This window comes from Camelus ferus, chromosome 3 (genome assembly GCF_009834535.1).
Source record: "Camelus ferus isolate YT-003-E chromosome 3, BCGSAC_Cfer_1.0, whole genome shotgun sequence".
Lineage (NCBI taxonomy): Eukaryota > Metazoa > Chordata > Mammalia > Artiodactyla > Camelidae > Camelus > Camelus ferus.
The window spans coordinates 25,038,953-25,062,431 of NC_045698.1; the positions used below are offsets into that span (position 1 = coordinate 25,038,953).

A 23,479-nucleotide genomic window follows, 5' to 3' on the forward strand; every position below is an offset into this window, starting at 1 on the left:
AGAATGAATGAACAATGAAATCTATGGAGACATCAATAATAGTTAAGATTATGGGCAAAAGCAAACAACAAAATCAGTTATAAACTTGCCACTAGTTACTAATAATTTTATGATGGCTATCAATTTTTCAGTCTGATTCATGGTCAGTACTTTTAAATCTTATAGATGAATAAACAGAATTATGGATCTTTTATTCTAGTAATAAAGAAATGATTTGGTTACATCTCTTCCTATATTCACTGTCTGAGTCTCCTATTGCTACTGTGAAGAATTACTGTAAATTTAGTGGCTTAAGACAACACCCATATGTCACAGTTTCTGTGGGTCAGATGTCCAGGCACAGTATAGCTCAACTGAGTTCTCAAGATCGAAATCAAGGTGTCAGCAGGTTTATGTCCCTTTCTGGAGACTCTGGGGAAGAATCTCTTTCTAAGTTCATTTAGGCTGTTAGCAAAATTCAGTTTATTACGGTTATAGGACTGAGATCCCCGTTTCCCTGCTGGCTGTCAGCTGGCATTTTCCCTTAGCTCTAGAGGCTTCTTTCCAGTCTTTGCATGGGGCCCTGCATCCCTCTAAGCCAGCAATGGTTTGTCAAATCCTTCTCATACTTGAAATCACTGACTTAGTTGGGAGGAAGCACTGCTTTTAAGGGCTCATCTGATCTCACTGGGCCCACCTGGATAATCCAGTCATATTTACTGGTTCCTGGGATGAAGGCATAGATATTCTTGGGTGGGGTGTCTCTTATTCTGTTTACCACATTATCTATTTTTATTCAAACTGAACTCTTGTTTTATTATGACACCAGGTTATGCCTAGAGGTGTCCCATGAAACTAGAGTTAAAACTTGGGGTTTTCCTAACATAAGATAAGAAAATAATAGTTTTAAAGTCCATATGTTTGATCTTGTATGTAAATTCAAGTGAGGAATGATTTTTTCACACTCCAGAATGATAGTACTTTTCAAGGTTCCTTATGAATTCCTATAGCCTGTTTTGGTTATTTCAACTGAATAATTTTCTGTTCAAAGCTAGGGGTGCCTTATTCTCCATCTGATTTAGTTATTTGTATATTAAATTCATAAATAATTATCAATTAAAAATAAGCAAAAATTGGATAACTCAGGTTTGGCATATTAAAATAACTGTCAAAGAGAACAGCAATTTGGCAATATGTATCAAAGTCCTTAAAAAATGTACATACCCTTTGTCTTAGCAACTCTTCTTCAAATAACTTAGAGAAAAACATAATTGGGAACAAAGATTTATCTACAATATTATTTTTCATAGGAGCACTATTTAAATATAACATTGAAACAACTTAAATTTTTCTAGGAAATAGTTCAAAAAGTCTTTAAAATGTCCACTAGTCTCACTGTGGTCCATTGCCTTTTTGAGAAAAGCAGCCAAGGGTTTCATAAATCACTAATCCTACTAACCTGGCCATGACCCACAGGAGCAGGGATCACTACCTAGAAGAAAGACTCCAGTACAATGATTAAAGGAGCCAGCCAGATTCCTCCAGCCTACAAGGAAGGTAAGATCCAGAGGGGGACGCTTTAGAGATGTCAAATGAGGGTACGGGTGGGATCTGAGGGAGTATATATAAGAAACACACATATATCCATGGACGAAAATATATCAAAATGCTAACAGTGGTTGTCACAAAGCAGTAAAGAGGTGACTTTCTTCTTTGTGCTTTCTTTGTATATGCTTAACTCTAAGTAATAAAGATGTATTATTTTATAATTTTAATATTATTTAAAAATCAGTGCAGTTATATGAAAGTAAAACACTAGACAATGAAAAAAAGTTGCTGTGGTGTTAAGTGCCTAGAATTACAACTGTTGTAAAACACAAATGTTTTATTAAATCATGGTAAATCTGGGTTCCAAATCCCATCTCTAATTAATTATTGTGTAACTTTATGCAATTTAAGCTATTAAATGAGGATAAATGATCACCTCATACAGGTTGCTATGAAGATCAAATGAGTTACAAAAGTAAAATACCAAGTAAGAGTTCTAGAATGGGTCTTCAATAAATGCTAGTTGCTTATCTCTGCCTCCTCCATACCATCTGCTTTGAAAAGATAATTAGTTCCCTCAATGGTCTGAAAGCACAGCTTTACCCAAAATGGCCTTTTCCCCCTAAAAAACAAACTGTGAATGGATACCAAGTGCTTTTTGCTTCTCATTCTCTGTGGTTACCACAGCCTGGGCCCTCACTCATTCCTACGAAACAAAAAATCTCACAGAATTGCTCCCCTTGCCTCTCTTGACAAGTGGGATTACCTTCCTAGGTCTGCAAGATATCCCAAACACACCTTCATCTGTCCTTTGTGTTTCGTCCATTGTGAAGAGACAGAACATATCTTAAAGCCATGTCAAGAAGGTGCACTTGACACACCAACGTCACGTAGAAAAGACAACATTATTCTTCTAGGCACATGATCAAAATGGGGGTGAATCAAAATGGATCATTTGTTGAATTGTAATGATGTGCAGCTATGCAAAAATATACTTGGGGCAAAAGGGCAAATAAATATTCCTTTGACCACAGTAATAGTCCTTCTAATAATATTCTTCAAGTATTAAAGTAATGTGTTTAGGCTAAATGACAGAAATTTTAACAAATGTTAAAATCTGAAGGCAAATCAAAATTTAATTCCATGTGATCAGAAATGAAAGAGACATAAGGCTATCATAGGTGAGCATTAACACCACAGGAGCAAAGTTGATTTTACTCAAAATCAAAATATTAATTCATTCATTCGATCAAATTTTAGCACCTAATATACAGGCACAGTTCACCTTTCAGAATGTCAGTTCTGAAAGTCAAACATTTAAAATCCAATTCAGTGTTTTACCAATCATCATGATATTATACAATACTACTTTCTAATGCCTTAATTTGTTTGTTAACGTTACCAACGTGGAGGACTGTTTCCTGAATACTTTATGGTTGATAAAGGTTTTTCAGGCTAAACACGCTTTAAATGGAAAATTCAAAGGTTAAGATAATTTTGGAACCTAAAGCATGCCAAATATTTTCAAAAAAAAGAAAAAAGAAAAAGACAGGAAGGAAGGGTTAATAGCAACTGAACAAGAGAACACTGACAAAAATTTTGTCAAAATCTAAGATTCTGAAACTAAAGGAAAAAGTTTCCAACTAGAACCTAATGATTCATCAGACAGACTGTGTTAATTTAAATATGTATCCTTACTCAAATAGGTGAATAAAAACTAGAAATCAAGTCAAGATCCAAATAATGAAAAACCAAAGGAATCATAACTAAATGTGAGTAATGAAAGTCAACAATTCTTTACCATCAATCAAAATTTAAATCTTCTAAAGACAATCATCCCATGTTTAACAATTTCAGGTATAGGGAGAATTCAGCTTATGATACAGATAAAATATCACAAGAAAAATGTAACTCTCACTCTAAAAATGCAAAAATGGCATATTTTTCGAAGCCATCTTCAAAACTGAGCTGAGTTGCAAACCAACCAAGTGAACTGAATTTCAAAGTCAAACAAGCTCTCTTGAAGAAAGACAAGCGTATACAAACCGTTCCACCTTTGGCAAGACATGAGAGAGGTAGCGATCATGTAAGTAGGTAAGAAGAAAACTGACTGGAATTGTAATGGATTCTTAAAAGATTTCAGGTAAGGAGATTAAAAGACTTACTTTGGTTAATTAGAGAATAATCCTCAGAATCCTTCCTAATAACAAAATAATTTTTAAAAAGGAATAGCTAACATTTAGTGTGAGTTTACTAGATTCCAAGCATTGCAATAGCACTTAATATACTATCTTAGACTTCACAACGCAGTAAGGCAAGACTCTTAGTATCCTTGTTTAATACAGGAGAAAACAGCACAGAGAAGTTAAGAACTGGGATTCAAACCAAAGCATCCTGACTACAGAAGCTGGCTCACAATTAGGATACCAGAGTCTTTACTCCAGTCCAGATGTACTTTATATATTTTTTTTTTCGGTGGGAGGAGGTAATTAGGTTTACCTATTTATTTATTTTTAGAGGAGGTACTGGGGATTGAACCAGGACCTTGTGTATGCTAAGCAAGCACTCTACCACTTGAACTATACCCTCCCCCTAGATGTACTTTCTTAATGCAATTTAGACTTTTTAAATCATTTCTTTTGTTCAGTTTTCATTTGTTCACTTCATTTCAATGAACAAAGTACAAATGTTCTCCTATTAACTATTCCTTTAGACACATCAAGATAGACTGATAATAAAGTCATGTATAATATAGAATTTAACTAAGACTTTTTTAACTTTGCAGGTAAGACTCCCATAACTTATGACTCTAATCTACATGGGGAAAATTAAAAAAAAATAGAGCAAATGAGAATTAGGAAACAATCCTTCTGTTCTTGCCCCAATCTGCCCACAGAGAGCATTAAGCTACAGAGAATTAAAAAATCTACTTGAAAATTAATTGAGGGAGGAATCTTTTGAAATTTGATTGATAGAAACTTCTTGCTATATAATTGTTCTTAGTCTTTTGTTCCCCAAAGCTAAATAACATTTAAAAAAAAACTAGATGAATCTTAACATTTACTTCATGCTATGATGAAACTAAGGAAAAAGTACATCATTCTTCTAGTTAAATAGAATATCTTTTGTCACATTTGATTTTCAAAAAGAACAGTAATACATTACTGAATATACAGAGAGAGCTTATAGTCAAATGTAATTTCCAGTCCTTCTTGGCCTGTCCTATGCCCTGATAATACTGATCATCTTGTTAACTAACTATGCTTTTGCCCCTTGTATGATAAACATTTTCCCAATTAACTAAATCACTTAGAATTCTACCTGAAGCTTCCAAAGAGTACTAGAAATTACTCTGTCATCTGCAGATATTTTAAAAAAAATTGTAATTGATTTGTCCTAGATACTGAACTAGTAATTCTACTTGTGGAAATGTGGCATACCTCTCTCACTAAAATGGGACATGGAGTGTGGTGAGTAGATTAAATAAGCAAAATTAATCAGTAAAACAAAATAACCCACATCAGTAGCAATCACACAATGCAGTTCTTGAAAAGACCAGGCAGCAATCAATGCATAGCTAGTTACTCAAGTCTTCAGTGGGCACAGTTCCTCATATTAAAATACCAATGCATCAAGTCAGGCTTTTATTTACTGTCTTAAGAAAGCAGCCATGCTTGAAAGGAATGCACAGAAAAGTTATTCCCATTTTAAGAAGCTAAATTATTTCTGTTGCCAGGGCAAACTGTTAGTGAAATAGCTGTTCTACAATTTGAAGACATTGATTTTCAAAGTTGACAGGCTTTCTCTAAAGTCTCATAGAGGACCTCATGTCCACCAATTCAGATTATTTCAAGTATTCTGAAACTAGAAATGTTCCTTGGCTCTTAAGCAACTATAGCTAAATTCTAGTACAAGGCTATTTTTCACCTTTAAATTTATAATTATTCCATCTATTAGACCTTTACTATCTATAAGATCTGTATCTAATGTGGCCTCTCCCAATTACTTTGTATCTCAAAACTTTGTTTACTCTCATCATGGCATTTTAAATATTTTTTCTTGTTTATTCTTTCTCCTCCATTAGCTTATAAGCTCCCTTTGTCTTGTTCACTTTCCTAAAGGAGACTGTAACTTTTTTTATTAAAAATATTTCCTCTGAATTGCAATTTTAAGGGAAGGGATGTAGGTTTCAAGCAAAAGCAACTGCCTTCTCCTTAGCCAAAGTAACATAAAGGTAATTTTATGTTAAAAAAAAAAATCAGAACATTGTATTTAAAAATATTTTCCATGTAACATTAGTTTAATGAATTGTGAATATTCAGCCTAGTATTCTTCACCTAGTTTCAATCAAAATCAATGTAAACAGATCCTTTATTCACACCAATTTCACTTACTTTCAAGAACAGACTGACTAAAGGTTCATGAATGCCTTCCTCTGTCAAGAGGTGGTTATTTTTCAAGATAAGCACCTAGTCTGAAACAATCACATACCCGAGCAAGGAAGGTTTAAGGCCAATATATTGCAAAGAATTCTTTTTTTTTTAAGAATTAAGAAGATATGTCATACAGCATACTGAAATAATATTATAATATTTATGTGATGACGCTGGACTGCTTACTTCGGAACTTTACAAATCCTCTCCATTTTTATCAGAGTTGGGAATTTACTCCCCTTCTCTCTTCCACTGTTTTCCCAGGGTCAAAGTTACGGTATAGACGGCACAATGGATTTCGTAGGATCATCCCACCCAGGCACACTCTCTACTCTAACCATCTCCAAACTCTTCTTCGCAGATACAGGCTAAAGGCAGCCCACTTTTAGGAAGCAGGGCTACCAGAAGCAGCCGGTTGACAGAGAGCAACCGAATGGCTTTATTGGTGGTCCCTAGTGTTGCACTGAAAGCCCTTCGTAAACACAGAGTCGCCTTATTTGCTCTCGGGCTACCATTTATGAGACTTTTCAAGTCTGAGAGGGGATGCTCAGCTTTTCCATCGTACACAGGAACCCCCGTGGTCTCCAGCTCCTCTCAAATTAAAACACCGCCTCCGGTTGCCACTGCGCTTTTGTTTGCAAAACGCTTTCACGCGCGTTTTCCGATTTGACCCCGACTCTAAGCCTGTGAAATGAGTGTCGTCGTCGTAGTGCCTATTTTATAGATGAGGAAAGGACCCTATTCACAGACCTAGTCGTAAGGCCTCCCTCTCCCCACCGGAGCAAGCAGCTCCCGGGCAGCAGGGCGACCAGGTGTGATGCCCGCGGCTGCAGTCTCTCACCTGGCCGGCGGCTGGGGATGTGGGCCCCGTGGCGGCGGCCTCTCGGGGTCTCCAGGGTCACTCACTCTCGCCTGCGCTCGGTCCCAGACCCCAAAGCGCCTCACACTCTTCCCCTCAGGCTCACCGTCCGATCTCGCCGGACAGCGTCTAGACGGACCGGGAAACCCTGCGTCCGCCACAGCCGTCCAGCTTCTGGGACCCACACTCCTTGGCGACGGTGGTGGCGGTCCCCAGAAGGCCTACGGGTTCCCTGGAAAGGAAAACCCGTACCCAGTCAAGCCGCTGACATTTCCCCGTCAGCCGGAGCACCGCCCGCTTCCGCTTTCACGCCTACCCTGTTGGCCGTCCAGGCCCGCAGCCGCGGGGGGTTGTGGGTATCTCGAAGGCGGGCAAACCTGCAAGGAAAGGAAGTAGAGGCGAGCACGCCGGACCGCGAGGAAACTACAATTCCCAGCAGGCAGCGGGACCGCAGGCGGCGGTAGCGGAGGAGAGCGGACAGAGGGCTTCTGCGCGCGCGGCGAGGATGGAACGTTGATAGAGTTCGCGGGTCTCGCTGCTGGGGGCCTGAGCCGCACGCAGTGCGCCGTCGCGCTCCAGAGCGGGAATCCGAGAGGCGGGCACGTCTGCAATTAATGCAAGCATTTAAAACTCCCGAACCTGCGGACGCCATGCATAGGTAAACCGATTGCAGAAAAAGGCAGAATATGAATGGGCCGTCTTAAATCTTAGGCCGCGAATTTTGCTACTTGCTAATATTGTTAGTAATGCTGTATTGTGAATAGTTTCTCTCCCCTTCTTTAGGAAAACCTGGATGGGTGGATGCTTTAGTGCGGTAATCAGCGTGCGGTTTTAATTGACTTCCCTTATTGGGCTTTCCTGCAGCTGTTTTCAATCACTGATTGCCCTCCCTCTTTCCTTGTCTGCTCCCTCCACTTTAAGAAATTCTTGAGGCCTTCTGCGTGATCGTAAATCAAAAAGCCTTTTCAATTTGTTCGGTTTGATCGGTTATTTTCTCTTTCATTCTTGGGAACTCGCCGCCGGCATGTAAAAATGCAATTAACTTAGCCGCTGTGAAAGTTTTCTACAATGTGTAATTTGCAATTTCGTTCAGGCCCGCTTTAGAATTATTTAGGGGTGTGTTTTTGAAAGAAACGGGGGCTATTGTGCATTCCTGCAGGAAACACCTCCAGGAGATTCCCGACCAGAGTAGCAACGTTACCACCAGCTTCACGTGGGGATGGGATTCTAGCAAGACTTCTGAACTGCTTTCAGGCATGGGGGTGTCCGCCTTGGAGAAGGAGGAGGTGGACAGTGAGAACATCCCCCAGGAACTTCTCTCAAACTTGGGCCACCCGCAGAGCCCTCCACGAAAACGGCTGAAGAGCAAAGGGAATGAAAAGGACTTTGTAATCGTCCGCAGGCCTAAGCTGAATCGAGAGAACTTTCCAGGTATGGTCTGAGGATAAAACTATCCGTCCAGTAAGCGGTGGATTGAGCTACTTTGTTGGTAAACCTTTGTTCAGGGATCTTTAGGATAGGGTTCTTTTAAAACCGCCTAATTCTGAAGTTATTTTCCAAAGAAATGGGGCAACTCATTGTCTTTGAAGTCTGCAGGAATGTTGGTAGGTATAATGGTACACAACTGACTTTTAACCCATGTGAAATTTTAACCCTGTGAGAAGACATTCCTGTCTTTTTTCCTTAGAAGGGACTCTGCCTGATCAAAGGCCAGCTCAGTGTTGCTGACAAATGGGAACATAAGCCATGATCCTGTAGGATTCTTTTTGTCTATATTCTGCTGCTTTATAGCCCTGGTTGAGCTTTTTGCCCTAATCAATTTAGTTATTCGTCGAGGGACTGCTAAAGTGAATGTTGAACTAAGTGGAGGAGGCTTATCTTCCCAGGTCCATTCCCAAGTGGGATTCTTCTCGTATGTTCTGTCTCCATTACTACTAGTTTTATTGGTTCAGTTACCCAACCCAAAAACCTGAGTGTCAGTCAGATTCCCACTATCCCCCAACATCTAACCAGTCATTGAATCCTTCTCTCTTCTCTCCTGAATATTTCTCAAGCTGTCATCTTCTCTGGCCGGAATACTGGAATGGACTCATAATTCCAGCCTTATCCTCCCCGGATCCATCCCCCAGAGCTAGAGTGGACTGACTGAAATGTGGACCTCACCATGTCCTTCCTCTCTTAATAGCTCCCTATTCCCAGGCTTCTCAAGCAGATGATTAAGTGCCTCCTGGCATGGATCAGAGCCCCAGGAGTACTCAGAGCCATAGCGTAAACATAGTGCATTGACCTGGGGTTATCAGTTTTTCTTGCTGGTTAGCCATGTGAAACATTAATTCAGCAAATATTTACTGAGCACATTCTATGTGCTAGGCATTGTTCTAGGTGCTGGGGATATAGCAGTGAGCAAAACAAAAACATTTTCTACCCTCATGGAGCTTTTGTTCTAGAGAGAGGATGCAAGAAACATAAATCTGGTATGCAGAATATTAGAATAAGTGCTGTGACTAAAAACAAAAGTAGAACAAGCCAAGAGGGATGGAAGCTCTGGGTTGGGAAGCTGGTTTGCAATTTTAAACACTGTATTGAAGGAAAGCCTCACTTGGACAGTGAGCTTTAAGTGAAGGCATAAAGGAGATGAAAGACTGTGCCTTGCAAATGTCTTGGAGATAAGATCCTCAAGCCAAGGGAGCAGCTAGTGCAAAGACCCTGGGGCAGAAAAATGTCATGTTTGTTCAAGGAACAACAAGGAAGCCATTTTCCAAGAGTGAATGAGCAAAGGGGAGATGGGCTAGAGATGGCGTTGAGCAGAGTTGCAATGTGACCTTTTAAAAGGACACACTGATGTGTTGAGACTGAACTGTTGGGGGTTGAGGATAGAAGCCTGGAGACTTGTTAAGAGTTGCGGGAGTGGTGACAAGCAGTGCTCAACTTCTGGACAGAGTCTGACATTAGAGTGGACAGAATTAGGAGGCTTTGAACATGTCTGTAGAAGAGGTGCTCGTAGTCTACAACTGAAATTGGGTGGGTGATGATAGAAAAGAAGAGACAGATTCAGGAAATAAAAATGAGGTCTTGCAAAGACAAGGTAGAGAAATATATCCCTAAATTTCCCCATCTGGGTTTCTTGGAGGATGGTTGATCGGTTGCTTGTTTGCTTAGCTTTTGACCCTTTCTTTGGGAAAGAGGACTGTCAGGTTATGGTCCGGGGATCTGAATCAGGAGTTGAATTAATTAGAAAGGCAGTAAAGGATTGTGGTGAGGTCAGACAAATCTGACTTTGGATCCCAACTCTGCTGTTTACCAACCTTGGGAAGTTTTTTGAGCCCTCTGCACCTTAGTTCCTTTGTGAAATGCAATAATACCCGCGTCACGGGCTACTGTGAAGATTAAATGAAGGAAGATGCATAAAACCCTTAGCACGCTGCCCACACAGAACACACACACTCAATCAGTAAATGCAGTTAATTTGGTTGACAAAATGACCCAGTTGAGAGACTACTTCACTTTTTCTTTTGTCCTTCATCCCGTTAATCTGATCCTGTTAGTGTAGCGGTTTTTTTTTTTCCTTCAAAATTTAATGCCACTGCTATTTTTAGTGCCTGGAATGCAGCACGAGCAATTTGGTGCTTGACTAACCAAATGTGGGAAAGACACTTCCTGCTAAGATGAGCAGCTTTTGATTACTTTGCTCCACGCGGCTAGCTTCTAACATGGAGTGTGGTTGCTATAAGTCCTTCCGCATCCACACACACTGGTGGAGATAAAAATGACGTTGTTTAAGCTGTGGAAACAAGACAGAAGGTCAAGGGGTGGTTGCTGTCTTCTAGGAAAGGCGAGTCAAGTTGAGGAAAGACAGTACACAGTAAGAAAAGCTCGGAGTGAAAGACGGAGGCTGATACAGCGGAGTGATGAGCTGTTCAGGCAGCACGTGCTGCACCAGGCCCGAGGGAGGGAGGTGCCCAGAGGACCCAGCTTCCCTGGTGATTCCCACTGGATGTGGATGAGCAAAGCGGAGGCTCTGGGAAAGAGAAGGATTTGGAAACGGTCCAGTCACGGAGTCTGAATTGTTAAAATTGACTTCAAAAAATAGTTATCTGAAGTGAGAGAGAAAAATAGTGACTTAATGTTTCTTACGACCTAACAGAGAGGCCGGGAAGGAAACCAGTTGTGTGCTCTGTCTGTGCGTGGAGTTACACACAATGCAGATGGGTTAATTGAGGGAAGGGGGAGGAGGCAGGGAGGCTGCGGAGGGGCAGCTGGTGTAGCGGATTCCCTGTGGGCCTCCAGTGGAGCTGGATCCTCATTCTAGCGAGTTTTGTCTGCAGTTGTCGGGACAGGTGGCTCACAGCTCTGCGGGGATTAGGCTGGAACAGGCCACACCTGCTTCACAGAGCTATCTGGTGACAGCGGGCCTGGGCTGTGTGAGTTTCTCTTGGTTCCTCACTTGGCAGTCTCTCTTTTCTGCTGGCCCCAAGCCAGGCTCACATCTGGTGATAAATCCTCTTCATCTGTTTGTTTTAGAAGATGGAAACTTTGTGCCAGGACAGGTCTGATGGCCCTTGGGGTGAGTGTGTGGAAAGCATTGGGAGGAAATGGCCCAGTAATGAGGTCTGTAATGGACAGAAAGAAGACAACTGCATTTTATGCACTGTTATTAAATGCCCGTCCTGGTCCTGGTCTTCTCCTCCCCGCCCCCACCCCTCGCTCCGCCCAGACAGGGGAGACCCATGGAAAAGCTGTTGAACCACTTTGTTGATCAGCTTTCCCATGGCTGTTAAACTGCTTGAAATTCCAGGCCCCCGCAATGGTTTTCAGCCTGGAGACTCCAGAGTTTAAGAGTATGCTGATATCCCCAAGGGAACGTGTTCAAAGTGCAAAATTCCTGAGATTCTGATCCCAGGGGTCCTGCCTTGAGCCTGGGAATCTGCTTTTTAATACCCTAGAGGCAAACATTTTTCCTCTTTTTTTTTTTAAGCCATAAGAAATATATCTTGCATTGCATTCCTGGGTAGGTATCTAAAGGCGAAATTGCACAAAACTGGATTTCTCCTCCCTAAGATATTTCCTATTCTCTTGCATTCCATTCTTTCAAAACAACCCTCATCAAACTAAATTGATTTCATGACTCACCAATGAGTCTCAGCCTGCAGCTCCCAAAACTCAGCTCTTTGTGGGAACCTTCCCCGGGCATCCTTCTTTGCCCTGTAGGTTCCTTTCATTCATTCAGTAAATACTGATTGAGCCTCATTCTGGCGATCAGGGATACAAAGTGAATGTCACAGACCAGAGATCCTGCTCTCACGAGGAAGTTTAAGAGGCATGGAGGTGATGAGGCCAGAAGTGGGCAGCTGGGTTTGCACCTGAGGAAAAAGTGGAAATGGTAGTGGCTAAGGGTGATGACTAGCAAGTTTTTGTGATTCTGGCCAGTTTTCACCTTTCATGGCTCTGAAGTATGTGTAACTTGCTTCCGTGTCATTGAAGCCTGGAGCCCTTGGGCTTAATAATTACTTTCCTTTCTGTACAGACCTAGTGTGCAGCCTGGGCTGGGGGCGAGGGATCAGAAGAAGTGAGGGGAGGAAGGACTTGCTCTGGACTTTCTCATCCGCCCTGGGCAGACAGACCAGGCAGCAGTGTGGCCAGGAATCCAGGAAACAGATGGCTGATGTTTTGAGAATTAAATACGGCAAGTAAAATTAGATTAAGCATATCACAAGCCTGGATCCCAGCCACGAGGGCAGCTATATGAAGACAGACTTCTGCCTCATCTGCTGGAACCATTCAGTTTCAGGCTGTAACGCCACCCACCCCTCCAGCTTTCACCCCCGGCGGGGGTCCCAGCATCAGTGTCAGCTGTCCCGTGTCGGCCCCATGCAGCCCTGAGTCCTTGGCTGCTAGCAGAGGCTGTGCATTCTCTTGGCCACGGCTCCTTCCGACTGGTAGCCGACCCACTGCTAACTCTCGGCATCTTTGTTTCACTCCCTCTCCCCTCCACCCCTCCCTTCCATGCCCTAATGGATTCCTTTCTCCATAGCGAGTCAAGTTGAACTCTCACCTTTTTGAAACTCGTAGAACCCAGAACAGGAGAGAGAATCCTAGGGTAGAAAGAGGGCAGGTTTTTTGGAGTCAGGGCTGGGTTTGAATTTGCACTCTGCCATTTGCTAATTGTGTGTAATTCTAGTTACATCTTCTCTTGAAGCCCCTCCCCCCATCTCCAAGCCTACGTACTGACAGGGGTCCGTACCTTTGTCCCTGGGTCTTGTTTTCAGCCTTCATCCCTCCTGAACACCTACAGGGCTGAGCCATTCCTTTGCAGGTACTGTGCCCCGCGCCACCTGGCCTGCCTTCAGACAGCCACCTCTGTGGCTCTGTGCTTTCATCTTGGGACATGGGGTTTGAAAACAGAAGAGACCCACATTTACCTCTTAGCTCTGCCACCTAACAGTTCACAGCCCCTTGGTGAGGTTAATTAATAACCCCACTAAGAGAGGTTTGCTCACCTATAAAATGAGATACTGCTACTTCGGACACAGGGTTGCTGCAGAGATTAGAATCAGTGCACATTAATAAATGCCTGAGATTTTTTAGGGCTTGCAGTAAATGGCAGTTTTAAATGTCAGGTTATGCATTTGTTTATTAGTTTGTCTCCCCGTGAGGCCATCAGGTGGGGGACTGTGCCTCACAGCCAGCTCTCAGCACCCATGCATTAGTTAGGCACCCAGGAATGTCTGTTGAAGTACAGCCCTAGGCCAACCTTGTCATTTTATGAATGAGGAAACTGGTCCTAAGAGGCCAACAGCCTTGCCTGTCTATAAAATAAAGCCAGCATTCTTCTCTCAGGTGTCAGTCATTCCTTTGTGAGATTATCAGATGAGCGCTTTCTAATATGCACTGCCAGGATTTGTCCTAGGCACTGGCTGTAGCGGTTAATTGATTAAGGAATGTTAACCAGTCACACAGAGACCAAATTAGCACATTCACAGTTTGCATAAAGAGGGAGTAAAAGATATTATGCATTGAGCAATGATCTATGTGTCAGGTATCGCGACAGGTGCTAGATGTGCAAATCTGGGTGCAGGGCTGTGACGGTGACCTGGGAAGGCCCCTCTGACGAAGTGACAGTCAAGCTAAGATCTGAAGGAGGAAGAGGAGTTGGGCGGTGAAGATGGACACTGCAGTGCAAAACCCTCCTAATATTCAGACTTAGCTTACTCGCGTGGCTTCATTGCCTGTCTTTGTTGTCCTCAGCAGACTTCTGCATTCATTGCTATGCCAAATTTTCCTTCTAGCATTTGATTTACCAATCTCATATTCTAATTGTTCCTGGTTTCTTACGTTTTCCCAATAAAATGGGAGGCATCAAGTTCATTAATTAATTTCTGCACTTCACAGTAAGCCTCCCTGTTTCTTTTCCCCACCATCTTTAGTGTAGACACTTCAGTGCTCCATCCAGAGCCCCTTGAAGTTCTCAGTTCCTTTTTATGCTGATGGCTTTCTCTTCCAAGTGGGTGACACTCTGTGTTTGAGGGCTTTCTCTGGGCAGGTATGTTGGGGAGGCAACATTCCTGCTCCCTCCCAGAAGCCCCCAACCAATGAGCGACAGCAGTTGGTGGATTAGTGCTCCAACACCTGTGCTCTCGGCTGGGACAGCTCTGGGGCAGATGCTATATGCTTTCCTAGAGTCCTCTGCAGATTTGAACCCCAGCTCTCCATAGCGATAATCTGCTTATTAACATCCCCAAATTGGCCTCCTGCCCTTCCATGTCTCTTTCCACTCTTTCCAGTACTTTTCTGAGATCACTTTCCAAATAAACACTTTAATTCAGATCATCAAGATCTGCTTCTGGGGATCCCAGACTTAGATGGAGGGTGTTTTGGGGTCTTGACTAAATCACCTGATGCAGCCCTTATCCAAACCCTACTCAGACCTTAGATGTTTTCACGTAGCTGAAAATTCCAAGCAGCATTGAAAAGAAAAGGTCACCAAAGGAAAATGTACAGATTTAAAGGTGCAGGGAGAGGTGTGGAGGCAAGAAAGAGAAAGTTTGACTCTCTGCTGCTTAATCTTTTTGTCATAAGTTACTTAATCTTCACAGTGAACAACTTTGAAAGATAAACCTTTTTATTCCCATTCCTACAGATGAAGAAACCGAGCCCCAGAGGGATTGAGTAACTTGCCTAAGGTTCACAGACTCGGAGGCAGCAGAGCCGAATTCCAGTCAAGGCGGTGCTTCCTCCTCAGTCCCCTAGTTCACAGACTTGTTGGGGAGGCCAAGCACCCGGTATCAGGATGGTTCTCAACACATCAGATTCAAAGTTGCGCTAAGCGTGTAATTCTTTGCCAAATCAAATGGTAAAATCTGATCTCTATATGCAAAAGGCAGCAGAGATCAGGGAGTTAAGAATTAACGGAAGAAAAACTTGAGAAAAGCCCATTCATCAACTTTTTTCCAATTCGGGGAGCAGAGCAGGTACCCTGTTGGAAAACTTACATCCTCTGTCCACACTGACCTTGGACCAGGATCTTTGTTGCCACACTGAGGAGCTAGCTGCCTCCCCAGGTCATGGTCCAGGGTCTGCGTGCATGATCTGCCTTCATCCCTCCACCCCTAGGTTTCAGAGCCTCAGTCAGTCATTTACTTCTGTCCTCTAGGGAGGGAGGGGCGGGTCGTCACTGAGCAACTGCATCTCTCCTACTCATGTTTCCACTGACCACTGCTGTACCCCCACACCCTGCGCAGCACAGCACCCTGAACCCTACCATAGCCCATGGGGATGCTTTATTGACATTTCCTGTTTGTTTGTCTCTGCCTCTCATTTAAGCCACCCAGTTTATGGTATCTTTGTGATAGCAGCCCAAACAGACTAACATGGAAGGCCAATGAGAATATCTGAAGTCTGGATTATGAGATAGCTCCCATTTCATTGTGTTCAGTGAAGTTTTTAGTACACAGACTAAAACTCCATTAAAAACAGCCCATTCTGCAATCAAGATTTCATTGAACATGCAAGAGAAGTGCTAACAAGATGCCCGTTCTTAAAGAGTATGCACATCGTGGTAAGATGTAAACTCTGAGCGGGCCATGCCTTGTTCGTCTTTGTCTGTAGAGCAGACCCTAGCATGTAGCACAGTTCAATAAATGTATGAATGGATGAGTGTATCAGACATTGTGCTAGTTCCTCGGAATACAAAGGTTGATTTGAAAAAAAAAAAAAATCAGGTTCTTGTTCTTAAGAACTCATGGCCTAGTGGGAGTCTAGACAGATGAGCAAGGAAATAATAAAATTGTGGTTAAAAAAGTGACTTGTTCTTCATGATATCATGGGAGGACTTCCATAGGAATGGGGGCATTAATGGCCACTTGATTTTAAATTACTAGCAGTCAGGGGTGGGCACAGGATGTACAGAGGCAGTGAGACGTGATGCCGAATGACTCATTCTAAAAATTACAAGTAGCTCCAAATGGCTAGAACATATTTCTAGATAATGAACCTAGAAAAATGAGTGGGACCGTGACATGAAAGCTTTAAATTTCTTGCTAAGCAGTGTAGACTTCAGGCTGAATGTTCAGGGGCACTATTGAAGGGTTCTAATCAAGGGAAAGATTGCCCAGGAATACTGCCTAGAGGCCACAGCTTGCCACATTTATCACTCTCCAGTGCCTTCTCCGTCATGGTCTCCACAGAGCCTGGTACAGGGTGCATGTTCAGTAAATACTGACACTTTTTAAATGGAGGGGTCGGGGGTGAGAATTAGGGTTCTCCAGAGACACTACAAATCAGAGATGTAAGGAGAGTCATTATTAAGGAATTGGCTTATGTGATCCTGGAAGCTGAAAAGACCCAAATGTTCAGTCCAAAGGCCTGAGTACCAGAGCAACAGATGGGGTAAGTTTCAGCCCAGGTCTGAAGACAGGAGGGGAGACCCAAGTCCCAGCTCAAAGAAGGGAGAGAGCCACTTCTCCCTTAATCAGCCTTTTGTTCTAACCTGGCCTTGGATTGGATGAGGCCTGCCCACACTGGGGAGAGCAGTCTGCTTTTCTCAGTCTGTTGATCAGATGTTACTTTCATCCCAAAGTGCAGACACACCTGGAAGAAGGTTTAACCAAATATCTGGGCACCCCTTGACCCAGTTAAGTTGGCACTAAAATTAACCACAGAGGGGAGAGGATTGCGCCAAAATTGGTCTGTCGGATCGATTGGAGGTAGACCAAGAAGGCAAGTTACTAAACTAATCTCACCACTCACTCCATATTTCTTGGTGCGTCCTTGTTTCCTTCTTGGCCATTGTCTTATTATCCTGATCTTGTAGGTTATTCTATACACTCACACGTAAGAGTTTAATACTGGTTGAATAGCTATTTAGAGACTGTTTTTATAAGACCAAGAAAACCGGTTTTCCTGCGTCCACCTTTTTCTCCCTCCAGTTTATTCTGAACACAGCAGCCAAAGTGATTCTTTTAAAACCTACGTAAGATCCTGTCTTTCCCATGCTCAGAACTCTCTAGTAGCTCCTCAGCACCTTCAGAGTCAAAGCCAAAGGCCTCATGGCATAGAAAGTCCTGCCTGACCCGGCCCCCTCTCACCCCTCTGACCTCTCCATTCGCCTGCAACTTACTCTGTTCTTCTCCACTGGCCTCCTTGCTGTTCCTCAAAAACACACCTCAGAGACTCAGGCTGGCTCCCTCTCTGTGTTCAGCCTTTGCTCACAATCGCCTTCCCTGACCACTGTGCTCAGGCTTTGACCACCATCCCCCGTCCTCTCCTTTGCCCTGCATAATATTTCTGCGTAGCACTTATCTGTATTAACACATCATGTAATTTTTAGCATATTTAACAATTTTTAGCATATCACATAATGTTGTGTCATTGTTTTCCTCCCCCTAGAACGTAAGCTCCATGAAGATAAGGTATTTTTGTCTCCCCGACACCTAAGACGTTCCCGGGCACCGTAGTGAGTGCCCGGTACACGTTTTGTTGAATTAATAGATGAAAGTTCCCTTTGGATGTGGTTTTAGGTAAAATTGACTTGAGCGCTTTCTGTAAACCTGAAAGAAGAGGGAGGAAGATCCATTTGCCTTATTTAAAAAGGTCACTGCTGGTTAAATCCACTACCCGAATCTGCTTAGGAGAGAAACGCATTCCTTGGCAACCAAAAGCATCGTGATGTCTTAGATGCTGTTATGTGAGATCTGAGAAGGATGGGACCTGCTCTGAACCAGTTAGTCTAGTCCTTGCTCAAGACGGGCTGGCGGGGGCTGAAGGGAAGAATGTTATGAAAAATAATTCTTTTTCCTTTGTTTTGAAAAATTCTTGGCATTCTCTTTTCTCCTTTGCTGAGAAAGTCTGGTGCTCACTTCAGGGTACATAGGCAGTGGGTGAACTGAAAAACAGTTACGAGGATGAGTAATTCATTTAGCATTACATCCCTCTTTTAAGCTAAATATCGTGTCTCCTTTAGGTGCATAGAAAGACTCAGTAGACTTGATACGGCAAAAGAATGGTGATGAGAACACATTTTTTTTTTCTCTCAAAGGAGTTTCTTGGGACTCGCTTCCGGATGAGCTGCTCTTAGGAATCTTTTCCTGCCTGTGTCTCCCCGAACTCCTGAAAGTCTCCAGTGTTTGTAAGAGATGGTATCATCTAGCGTGAGTATTTTTCAGCCCTTCTGGTATAGGTGGGGGAGGAGAAGAGGAGGCTTATTTATTTATTCATTTGGGTCTGGTGAAACTAAACACCAGGAAAAGTGTAGTAGCACAAAGAAAACTAGCTATCTTCTCACTTTTATTACTAAATAGTGTCTTACTTCACACAGTGAAGGGAAGATTCTCACAGAGGCGACTTACCCTATTACTGAAAACCTCTTTTCCCTGTGTTTACTGGATGCTGACTCGGGGCCGGGGCCAGGGCCAGGGCCAGGGCCAGGTTGAAGGGAGTGATGGAGGTGCAGCAAGGCCCAGCCAGCAGCTCCTCACACTCCAGGTGGGCTGGGCAGTGAGAGCGATGGGGAGAGAGGACTCGGGGCTCTGGCATTAGACCTGAGCGGGAACTCAGCCTCTGCCACCTAGGCTTTGTGTCACCTGAGTGAGGTACTTGACGCTTCTGAGCCTCAGTGCCACCGTATGTAAAATGGGGATGATGGTACCTGCAGGACAGCGCCGTTGTGCGGGTGAAATATCAGGATGCTTGCTGGAGCAGTGTGTGGCTCGTGCAAGTGGTCAGCACATGGCAGCCAACAGTTGTGGGTGTTTTTGTTGGTTTGGGGGCAACACTTTTCGGGTATGGACAGTGAGCTGCACCTGGGAAGTCTTGGTGAGCTGGGAAGGCAGTAACAGGCCAGAAGCAGGAAGAAAAGGCTTTGCTTTTCAATTTGACTGTCTTTTGCATCTTCACGTTTTCTCATACTCATCCACCTGGCCACCTTTGCTTTGTGCTGAAAAGCCGTCTATGTCTCTTCTCCCTCCACGCATCCAGGACTCTCACGGAGTCCAGCAGGAGCCCCTTCCCTTCCATTCACAGGTGTGCTGGAAATAAGACACTCTGGGTATTTACAGGAGTGGGCGACAGTCATCCCTTGGTATCCACTGGGCGTTGGTTCTGGGACTCCCTGGGGGTACCCAAATTAATGGATGCTCAAGTCCCTTATATAAAGTGGCGTGGGACGGTCGGCCCTCTGTCTCTGTATCTGCGGATGCAGAAGCCGCTGGTAGGGAGGGCTGACTGCATTTGCTTACAAAAGCCCCGGAGAGGTTTGCACACCTGGAATGCTGGAGCAAGTGGGTGGAGGTGGACTTTCACTTATCCCTGCCCAGGTGACCTCATCTTGATTTTCTTTTCCCAACCACTGTCCTCTCCATGCAGTCTATTAATCTTCATCTCAGTTGTCATACAAGTAGTAACTGACATTTCTTATAAGCACTTGTTATGTGCCAGGCACTGCAGTCCTGCCTTGTTAATAATAGAGGTCAGATAACACGTTGACAGTTTATTTATGCAGAATTATTTCAAAATCCTAGCCAGTGGTCTGCTTATTTCAAGTGGTATTAAAAAATAAAGTGCTAGTAAATATTTAAAATGTCCCCTCATAGGCTTGGTGTCATGTTTTCTTTTTTGTTAAATTGAATTAATCTGTGGATATTAAAGCTCCTTTACTGTGCTGTTCAGTACATTTTCATACTTCTTTTTTACTTTAGAAACACTATCCAAAATCTAAGTATTATTTTTCCCTTTTTCCTTCACATTAGTTCATATATATATATATACACACACACATGTATTTCTGTGCATGTATATATATTTTTTAAGCTTAAAAGTTATGGTAAATCAGAGCTGAACTGTGACTTCTTTTTCCTAACAGAAGTCTGATAACCATATCTCATAGTAAAGCAGTGCTAACTTTCCTTCTTTTAGGTACATTTACCAGTTTTTTAGACTAATTGTGTGTAAGCTGTTCATGCTTTACAGAAGTGGCAGGTGGACTCATTCACGCCACGTTGAACCTGCCCATCTGTGCAATAATCCTTTAGGTGATTGGAACAAGCATTTTTTAAAGTTATCAGCTTGAATGCTGGAATTTTATTCTCTGGTTCCAGATCATTGCTTTGCTCATTAGAAATCCATATAAAGAGGAAGATGAAGGCTTATCCACAATTGGTCCAAGATAGAGTCAATAGTGCCTTAAGAATATTATTGCTAATTGTATAGTCAACTTAAAAACATAGGTTCCTTCAGAATTTGCTTCGAGGTGATTTAGTGCCCATGTCCTCTTGTTAGTAAGTGTTGAGGGCCTCCGGTGTCCAGTGCCAGACTCACCACGTGGAGCTCCTCCTCTCTTCCAGGTTTGATGAGTCTCTCTGGCAGACCTTGGACCTCACGGGTAGAAACCTCCACCCGGATGTGATTGGTCGGCTGCTGTCTCGAGGGGTGGTTGCCTTCCGCTGCCCACGATCGTTTATAGACCAACCGTTAGTTGAACATTTCAGGTAAGAAAGAAGAATTCCTAGAAAAATCTTGAGGTAGAAAACAGATCAAAATGTCTTTTTCTCTATGTCCAGGCTTACAGCCTGTGACAGGTCATCTGTACAGTCTGGGATATTAATTGCATATTATTTTATCATGTGGCCTTTGTGTTGAAACATGGCACGGGTTCCAGTGACACCATTTCTATTTTAACTCGGGGTTGCTCTTGGACTCTTCCTGGAGTCTAAGATGCATTTGGGGTCCTCAAGCAGATGGGCGTCCTGCATCCCAAGAGGTGGGAGCCGAGCAGAACACCCTCCAGCAGACACACGGCAGCCTCACTCTTTCCCGGCTGCCCATGTCTAAGAAAGAAAATATGTGAAAATGTGAGGAGGCTTTTGTCGCTCTGGGTTTCTGATCCTACCATGGACAAATCTGCATCCTGAAAAAAAATGTCCCTCTTTTGGTTTGTTGTTTGGAATGCACTGAACAAGTATTTCTCTGTTACTGACGGTTTTGCAATATGGTTTAGTGCCATCTCACACATGAGCAGCATCACTGGATACTGAACAGAAAAATCAGCCAAAGACAGCAGAGCCGACAGCAACTCAGTCCTTTTCCCCTTCTGTCCGCGGTCACGTGGTGGCGCTCCTCTCACTGGTGCTTATCCCTCTCCCACTGCTGCTCCTGGGTCTCCTCCACGTGTGTGCTTCCCTGTGTTACCCTCGAGTCTGTCCCTGCCGCCTTCTCTCTCTGATCCACACACAGTCGTGGACAAGCTGCGTCTTGTGCACCCACGTTTAGGCCAAGACTCTCAGATTATCATCTCTAGCCCAGCAGCATCTTTCAAACAAACTCGTATTTCTCATCACCTAAAGGTGTTGAACCTGAATTTCCTCCAAGGACCTCGAGATTAGCCTCTCATTACAAGTTGCCCTTCCCGTCTTCCCTGGTTGGGTAATCCACCCACTCACCCTCGCCGGTCCCTATCATGGCCATAAGCTCCTTGTCTCCCGCATCCAGCTCATTCTCCTGACACCCACTCACTACTTTCCTAAGTTGGACTATCCTGGCATAACATCTGGACTTGGCAGAAATCCTCTTGAATTTTAAAATGAATGAGGTTGGAAATTAGCTTGTAGCAATTTCTTTTATGACCAAAACTCTAGCGAGTACTTGAAATGTGTGTGTGGAGTCTTGTTTGCAGTTCTCACTTGGGGAGGGGAGGGGTTGGATTTGATCTGGATGTACTGCTCTGAACTAGTTCCTTCTGTGTCCAGCCCTTTTCGTGTGCAGCACATGGACCTTTCGAACTCGGTCATTGACGCGTCTACCCTCCGCGGGCTCCTGTCTCAGTGCTCCAAGTTGCAGAACCTCAGCCTGGAAGGCCTGCAGCTCTCAGATCCCATTGTCAAGTGAGTGGCAGCCAGAAGTGTGTCACAAAGGCAGATGTTTTTGTGTTGGTTCATTTTGTTGCCTGAATATCACTGGGGCGCCCTGTCCATGTCCAGATGGACTCAGAAAATATCCAGTGCAGTGTTCCAGCTTCTGCCAAACTTTCCAGGATTCTTGTAGGCAACCAGAGTTTGCGTGCTCACTGTATTGCCAGGCCTCATGCTAGGTTCTGGAAGCACAGGGATGAATCATGGCATGGTCCCTGCCTCCTTTGTGGGAGAGACAGATAATTTCAGTGCAGTGTGTTTGTAAAATGTGATGGCTTATATGTGGCAACACACAGAGAGGCCTAATTAAATTTTGGGAGGGCAGACTTCTCAGAGGAAGTGACTCTTAAGTGGAGTATGGAATATATTCTCATACTCATTCAGGATGGTAATAGCAGCTAGCATTTATTGAGCACTTACTATGTGTCAGGTACTAGGGTCTTTAAAAGTATTTTGATGTAATTCTCACAGCAACTCGATGAAATATATTCTTATTGTTCACTTTTTACAGATGTGGAAACTGAGGAACAGAGAGGCTGAATAACTTGTCCAAGTTCAGTTAGTAGGTGGCAGAACCAAGATTTGGCCCTGGCAATATAGTATGATTCCAGAACTCTTGCTCTTAATCACTAAGTTTCACTAACATGAGGCATTTGGGAATGAAGAGGAGAGGGTAAATATAATTGAAAGACCCTGGTGAATTTATAAGTGGAAGTTTACCTGCAAGCTAAGTCCAATTATGGGTGAAATGGAAATATGTTTATTTCATTACTGGGTTGTTTTAAGTTTTTTTTTTTTTTTCCAATTTAAAAAGTACATTGATCAGTGTTTCCTGTGTACTTACGCTGTGCCAGTCACAATGCGAAGCCCTTTATTATATTGTATCATTAAATTTTAACAACCCTACCGAAAAAGTACTGATACTGCCATTTCACAGATGAGCAAACTAAGGCAAAATATCCTGCTTGGTGTCATACAGATAGTAAGACATGAAATAAAGCTCACTTATTTTCCCCATTGTTATTTCACTTTTATTTTATTTTTTATTGAAATATTAATTGATTTATAATGTGTTTCTGGTGTACAGGAAAGTGATTCAATTATACATAGATACCTATATATATATATATATAGACATATATATATATTCTTTTTCAGATTCTTTTCCATTATAGGTTATTACAAGGTATTGAATATAGTTCCCTGTGCTGTACAATAGGACCTTGTAGTTTAGTAGTGTGTATCTGTTAATCCCGAACTCC

At 43.1% G+C, this 23,479-nt stretch overlaps 2 protein-coding genes across 5 annotated transcripts in view; one reads left to right on the forward strand and one right to left on the reverse strand.

Moving 5' to 3' along the window:
* Positions 1–7,157, reverse strand: part of LMBRD2 (LMBR1 domain containing 2) — a 42,138-nt gene extending 34,981 nt beyond the window's left edge. For 2 of the 3 annotated variants that reach the window (XM_032470961.1, XM_032470985.1), the window contains exon 1: positions 6,802–7,156. The gene's annotated coding sequence lies outside the window, so the exon portion shown is untranslated. Of the gene's footprint in view, positions 1–6,801 lie in introns of all 3 variants that reach the window. The other variant, XM_014559678.2, reaches the window with a different exon arrangement.
* Positions 7,158–7,255: 98 nt separating this feature from the next.
* Positions 7,256–23,479, forward strand: part of SKP2 (S-phase kinase associated protein 2) — a 31,455-nt gene continuing 15,231 nt past the window's right edge. Inside the window, exons 1-5 of one of the 2 annotated variants that reach the window (XM_032471009.1) lie at positions 7,256–7,477; positions 8,074–8,250; positions 18,353–18,464; positions 20,655–20,798; positions 22,056–22,190. In XM_032471009.1, coding sequence (XP_032326900.1) covers positions 8,076–8,250; positions 18,353–18,464; positions 20,655–20,798; positions 22,056–22,190 — 566 coding nt within the window. In that variant the 5' untranslated portion in view covers positions 7,256–7,477; positions 8,074–8,075. Of the gene's footprint in view, positions 7,478–7,978; positions 8,251–18,352; positions 18,465–20,654; positions 20,799–22,055; positions 22,191–23,479 lie in introns of both variants that reach the window. The other variant, XM_006185130.3, reaches the window with a different exon arrangement.